Source organism: Lycium barbarum, chromosome 6 (genome assembly GCF_019175385.1).
Source record: "Lycium barbarum isolate Lr01 chromosome 6, ASM1917538v2, whole genome shotgun sequence".
NCBI classification, from domain to species: domain Eukaryota; kingdom Viridiplantae; phylum Streptophyta; class Magnoliopsida; order Solanales; family Solanaceae; genus Lycium; species Lycium barbarum.
This window is the reverse complement of record NC_083342.1, coordinates 238,330-245,390: the sequence shown is the minus strand read 5'-3', so window position 1 is coordinate 245,390 and position 7,061 is coordinate 238,330. Positions and strand designations below refer to the sequence as shown.

Genomic DNA, 7,061 nt, shown 5'->3' with positions numbered 1-7,061 from the left:
TCACTACGCTCCATATTACCTTGTGGAAGGTTTAGACATGTAACTATATAAATCTTTTATGAATTTTCATAATTATAAATTATGTACAATTATTTTCCAATTATAATGGGGCCTCAATTCTTATTTTTGCTGTGAAAGCTACTTAAGATTTTCGTATGATGCACTCCCTTAGGCGCTACTTGGTTGACTAACAACAAAGGGCTTGCCATTAAATAGGGCCTTTTCTTTACTTCAATACGAAATGTACTTTAGATATGATTAGTGATTCGCTCGATGAAAAGAATTAAAATATGAAGTATGTATCAGTCAACACACATATCTAGAATTGCGGTGTGAAACTTGCCCAATTGCCCTTAATCTTATACTCCCTCCTGATAAAAAAAAAATAAAAATGTCCACTTAATCATTTGTACATTCCTTAAAAAATTACTAATTCTTAGACAAAAAGAGGCATTTTGACTAACTGCTCCTAATTAAATAGGTATTGAAATTCAGTGGCGGAGCTAGGATTTTGACGAAGGGTATGCAAATTTTCTTCTCACTTATGTTAAGGGTGTGCAAAATTAAATATATACTCATAATACCTAAGATTTAACTTATGTACACCACGTAATTTCCGGCAAAAGGTGTGCATCTGACCACCCTACCCCTAAGGTGGCTCCACCCATGCCGGGATTGATCACATAACACTTAATAGGGATAAATCTGAGAAAATAAAATTAATTATTTTTTAATTTAATAAATGAACACTCTTTCTAATTCAAAAGAAAAAAGATTAAGTGAACAATTTTTTTTTTATCCCGAAGAAGTACTTTCATGGAAGTTTGGTCTATAAACTAACCCTGCACTTCCTTTCTTTTTTGTTTTTACTCAAGTTGGGTCCATGCCTAACCCCACCAAACTATGATCAACTTTTAACCTAAAAAAATAAAATGTCAAATCAAACATTAGTGGGATTTATCGATTTTGCTGTCATAATACAACTGACTTATTGGCTTCTCTTCATCATGACAAGTAAATTTTGAATCTAAAAAATAAGACAGTTGTCCTGCTATAGCATGTTATGTTAATTATATATTGCTATAACATTCACAGTTTTGACAAGAAGGTAAATGCTCAGTCGTCACTCGTAAGTGCGTAAGTGAGTTTGCCATAAATGATTACCCGATATCATGTGAGCTACTTGGTAGGAAAATATAATAATTGCTCAGTAGTCACAAAATCTAACTATAAATTCGTCCCACTTCTCAGTGCCCAAACAATATCTTCTTATTCAATTTTTTTTTTCAACAATACTAGCTAGAAAACTGTGAAGAAAATCAAAGAGGTAACGAGAATTAATGGCTGCTTGTATTTATGCATGTCAAATTAATTGCCGTTCGCAAAAGCCTATTATTATACCCAAATGTAAGGACTTGAGAGCCTCAGTTTCGTCTACTTTGAAGGTAAACACAACAACCCTGCTCTCTATTTTTTTTTTTGGTTTCTCATCGGTGCCCGGTGCTCGATAGCTGCTTTGAGGCCCGATTAAAGAAATATTAAGTATTTAGATGTCGTTGCATATAATAAGATTGGTAAAACATACTCAGCTCTAAGCTAAAGGAGAATAATTGTGATAGATTGTTAGTGTATATAATACTGTAGTTAGTTTGAATATATATTGATGGATAAAGCTTGGGGATTTATAATACTCCATCTATTCCATTTTATGTAGCATACTTTTTATTTTACTCGGTCTTAAAAATAATGTTACGCTTATATGTTTAGAAACTATTTAACTTTAAACTTTCATTTTATTCATAAGATAATTTATAGCCACAAAAATCACAAATGTCGATGACTCATCAATTTCAAAGAACTTCATACATTACCTTTGGTGCAATTTTTAAAAATGTTAGGTCATAGTAATTACTTGTAAAGATAAGATGCGCTAATTAGAACTTGCTTCATTTTTTATGGAACAGCCATTTTTGACAAATTTAGAGCATTTTCCCTTGATAGTGGATGTTCCAAAAGTTATGAAGGAAACAGCTTTCAAATTATTGGATACTTTTGTAGATTTGACCTTTGAATTTGTTGACCAACCTTTGTCCCCATCTCAGGTAATATATATTTGTCCATTATCACACTTTTTGGTGCATATTTCAGTTCACTTTTGTATATTTTCACCTAAAATACATACAATTCAGAGTAATTTTGCACCTGTTGATGAGATTGGAGAAGCTGTGAGAGTAACCGCAATGGAAGGGAAAATTCCAAATGATTTTCCAGAGGGTGTTTACGTAAGAAACGGTAGGAAAAAATGTCAGATTTCTTTTTTTAAAACTATATCTAGAAGATAACCGCAAGCAACTTTGCGATCATAATGAGTGAAACTAGCTAGCTAGTCACCTGAAAAACAAGTACACATCTCAGGTGTAACATGTTGAATTATACTGATAATGTAAAATAATTTTACATTATCGAAGTGTATTGATTATTAAATCCTTTTTTTTTTTCAGCAGAAGCTAAGAACTCAAATATTAAACTCATCAAATTTAAATTCTGAATCTGCCTCTAATTGCAGGATCAAACCCTCTTTATGGAGGATTTAAATCAACCAAGTCAATTTTTGGAAAATCAAGCCATCTGTGGATTGAAGGTGAAGGAATGCTTCATGCTCTGTACTTCACAAAAGAAAAAGGAAAAGGCAGCAAATGGAATATATTATACAAGAACAAATATGTTCAAACAGAAACATTCAACATGGAAAAGAATAGGAAGAAACCAGGTTTTCTTCCTAATATGGAAGGGGATGCTCTTGCTGTTTTAATGGCTTCCCTTTTAAATGTGGTATGTCATGAACTATACCTCTTTCATCTTCTCTTTTTTTTTTTTTCATTTTTATTTCTTACCCGGTGTATTAGGGTCCCGATAAATCCGGCGTGTAACGCTTATATATTAAGGGGGAAGTACTTCCTATCGGGGGTTTTTCATATCAAGAATATAAGTCCAATTCGAGACTTTTGGTTAAGGGTCGTAAAGAGTATCGCTATTCTATATCTAGAGCTCCAATTACCTGAGGCCTCTAATTAAGGTGGAGGGTATCTAACGTTATTTTTGCGCTAGGATGTTCTCAAATACTTGACAACATTCCACAGATAACATTAAGATTTTCACTTATGTACACTAATTTTTACTTGACATTATTCCAGTAATAACATTAAGAATTTAATTTATATATGTACACTAATTTTTACAGGGCTATTAGCAGTTTGAATACTATGTATATCCTTATTTAATTTCTTGCAGTTGAGATATGGTGTATTACACAAATATCTAAGCAACACGAATGTTTTTGAGCACTCAAAGAAGTATTACTCAATTGCTGAAAATCATATGCCTCAAGAGATAAACATACAAACCCTAGAAACTCTGGGAAATTGGACTGTCAATGGAGCGTGGAGTCAACCATTCACAGCCCATCCGAAGGTAATTTTTCGTAAGGAACTCCATTTTCTATATTGCTCGGATTCTCCGAAAATCTTCTCGTATCCGTAATGAATTTTTAAAAAATGTGATATTTTGAAGGATCCGACAATCACCAGTAAGCATTTTTTAATAGCCCGAGCAACATAGCTCATTTGTCCGTGGATGCTTTTTGTGGTAACTTTATTTTTTGCAAAAAATTCTTAAAGTGTATGATTGTCTAATCTAAAAGTTTTAGCGAATACGTAAAAATATGTATATTTTTGCTTTCAGATGTGGGTGAGATTCAAAGGTGCATCTAGCCTACAAGGTAGGGGTTCAACTGAACCCCAAACTTTCGACGCAGAGCCTAAATTTATGTGTAAAAAATTATTAAAATTGCAATAAATAGTAGATATGAACCCCTAACTTTAAAAATATAATGGGTTCAATGCCAAAAATCTTAAGATTGAACCCATAAAATTTAAATCCTGGATCCGCTTTTAGTGAGATTTGAAGGCCGGGTCTTTTGAATGTTCTCATATCATATTGAAGTATACTAAAATTAATATACTTTTACTTATGAATTATATTGTGTCTCAACAGAAAGTTCCAGGCAGCGATGAACTTGTTATAATGGGAATTAATCCACTAATAAAGCCTTATCTGGAGCTAGGAGTCATTTCAGGTATATTATTTTCCATTTTAAGCTAAAATAATAGGTGATATTATTTTCCTTATTTAGTTTTCTAATTTATTTATAATTTCCCTTCCTATTTTCAGCTGATGGAAAGCAAATGGTTCACAAGGTGGATCTCAAATTCAATAGGTGTATCCTTTGCCATGAAATAGGAGTTACAAAGAGGTAATTATTTTCTGTTTAGATTTTGTGCACTTATCAGATATCATTGACATTCAATAATAAATAAACTGAAAAATAAAGTGAAACTTGCTATAACCAGCTATACAACACTGATATTTTTTTGTTGTTTCAATGTATATGAACTCAAATCCCAATTATTGTATACGCTAATGTTATTCTAGTATCGTATATTCCAATTATGTGTAGGTACAATGTGATTTTGGATTTTCCACTAACTATAGACATAAGCAGACTTATAAGGGGAGAAGAGTAAGTATTTCAAACACTACTAAATTTTAATGAAATTAATACTTTTGATTAAGTCGTTCAATTAATGTATATATATACTTCTGATTTTGCAGATTAATAAAATACGATAAAGATGAATATGCAAGAATTGGAATAATGCTTCGTTATGGTGATGCTAATTCCATCAAATGGTTTGAAGTTGAACCATGTTGTGTATTTCACATAATAAATTGTTTTGAAGATAATGATGAGGTATTTTAACTTTTTTTTACTTGATTTAATTTCAAATTTATGTGATCTTGAAATAGTAAAATTGCTTAATTAATTTGATTCCATTTTTTTTTTTGTGGGTAAAAGGTGGTGGTGAGGGCATGTAGATCTCGTCGATCGATTATACCAAGACCGAAACTAACAGTAGACGAGCTTGAATTGAGTCTGGACGGGTTGAACGAGACGAGTTTCAGTAAAAATAACGTTCAATTGTCGAAAGAACTTTTTTCTTTTTTTCACATTTGTGAATGGAGATTAAACATGAAAACAGGAGAAGTGAAGATGAAAACTCCAACTACAACCGAAGATCAGTTTGTTATGGAATTTCCAATTATCAATGAGCACTTCATTGGTCTTAAAAACAAATTTGGTTATCTACAACTTGTTGATTCAGAAGCTTTCTCTAATTACTTTGGTTAGTACTCTAATTTCTATTTGACTGAATGACAAAGAAATGACTTTTTGAAATGAGATATAATTAATCACTACTAAGAAATAGAAATTAATAGCTATGAAGTTTATCGCTAATCTGTTATTAAATAGCCCTTAGTTGACCGAAATTTCTGCTAATCTTTCGTTAAATAGGATTAACTATTGATTTTTTGTTATTTAGCGATAAAATAAGTGTTTTCATGTTACTAACTAGACCTCATGATGACATATATCTTGAATTTAGCAAAGAATTCATCAGGAGGATTTGCTAAATTTGGAGGGTTAGCCAAGCTTCATTTTGAAGAAAGAGAAGTTGAAATTTCTAAGGTAATTGCTATTATAAATTGATATTTTCTAAAAGTGTAAAATTCATTTATGTAACTGATATGTTTTTAATGCTGATTAATTAGGATGACAAAGAAGAAGAGGATTTGATTAAGGTTGAGTATCACATTTTCCCAAAGAACACTTTCTGTACTGGAGCTACCTTTGTTCCAAAACTTGAAGGTGTTGATGAGGATGATGGTTGGATAGTGGCATTCACGCACAATGAAAATACAAATGAATCTCAAGTAAGTTGATCATATAATAATTATCATTTTCTCTTTGAATTGTGCATGTCATTCTTTCTTATGGACCATGCTAATCTTCTATATGTATTGTTACAATAATACGAGATGCTTGTGAATGGATAAATAACTCCATAATTAAAAGATTTTCTAAGGTGTGTATTTGGATTAGTCGAGCCAGTGAGTTAGATAAGCCGGAAAATATCGAATTTATGCTTTGGAGGGACAAATATAAACTTCTTTTGTTATGTCGATTTCAAACAGGACTTGGAAATTTAATTAAGTTTATTCTGATATGCATATAATATCTATCTTGCAGGTTTATATAATTGATGCAAAAAAAATTAAAGGGGAGCCTGTTGCCATCATCACATTACCTTGTAGAGTGCCATATGGATTTCATGGAGCTTTTATGCCATTGAACTTATAGATAGTGCAGTATATATAACCTATGTTCGAAGTGGTTCTCTTCAATGTATAATTGTGACCAGATTATTATTATATGGAAATAGCTGTTTCACTTGTATTATATTTTTGATAAATCAATACATATTTAGGCGATTTGGCTTCCATCGTTAGCGCGAGGGTTAAGAAAAAAAAAATAGAGCGTCGACAGCAGGATTCGAACCTGCGCAGGCAAAGCCCAACAGATTTCGAGTCTGTCTCCTTAATTATTTACCAAAATTAGAACTAAATGGATCTCAAATAGAACAAAATTATCAAAAAGCAAGAATCTTTTGCAGATAAGTACCTCAGTTTTAGAGATATTAATGGCAGATTTACCCTTTGTGTCTCCAGATTGCTTATATGAAATCTGAATAACCTTTTTCTTGATAACAGATGAATCAAATTTGGGTTTTGAAAATGACCCAACTTGATTATTACTACTAGGCTTCACTTTCACTACATTAGATTTGGTCTCAGCAGCCGCATTTAGTCCTTTAGAGCACAAAATTTTCTCTGATAAAATCCTTATCTTGCTGCTATTTCATCATCTATAACTATACTTTTGTCTCTGTAAATTTTTTTGTGTGTAAAATTGCTAAAAATAGATTTAACAGTGAGATAAAGAAAGTGAAATTGGAAAAAAAAAAAAAAAAAGTGGTGATTTTGGTGTGTTTTAACTGCTTTTAATAATCTCGCGAACAAAGGACCAACTGTTACTAAATTGTCAGGGGTTCCTTTAACTACTTTTAGGTGAGAAAATGACAAAATGGTCACATAAGTTGGGG

At 31.8% G+C, this 7,061-nt stretch overlaps 1 protein-coding gene and 1 pseudogene across 2 annotated transcripts; one reads left to right on the top strand and one right to left on the bottom strand.

The window, feature by feature from the left end:
• The first annotated feature begins 986 nt into the window (after positions 1 to 986).
• Positions 987 to 6,399, top strand: LOC132599420 (carotenoid 9,10(9',10')-cleavage dioxygenase 1-like). Of its 2 annotated transcripts, none has more exons than XM_060312794.1 (13): positions 987 to 1,445; positions 1,965 to 2,102; positions 2,190 to 2,292; positions 2,567 to 2,832; positions 3,292 to 3,471; positions 4,054 to 4,135; positions 4,231 to 4,312; positions 4,517 to 4,579; positions 4,672 to 4,810; positions 4,916 to 5,243; positions 5,520 to 5,587; positions 5,671 to 5,832; positions 6,149 to 6,399. In XM_060312794.1, the coding sequence occupies exons 1-13, from the start codon at positions 1,341 to 1,343 to the stop codon at positions 6,257 to 6,259; spliced, it is 1,827 nt and encodes a 608-aa protein (XP_060168777.1). In that variant the 5' UTR covers positions 987 to 1,340; the 3' UTR covers positions 6,260 to 6,399. The 2 variants fall into 2 exon arrangements, with proteins under 2 accessions (XP_060168777.1, XP_060168776.1); XM_060312793.1 differs by having other exon boundaries at positions 989 to 1,445; positions 5,505 to 5,587.
• On the bottom strand, positions 5,848 to 5,960 carry LOC132600916 (U6 spliceosomal RNA; annotated as a pseudogene).
• Positions 6,400 to 7,061: the final 662 nt, after the last annotated feature.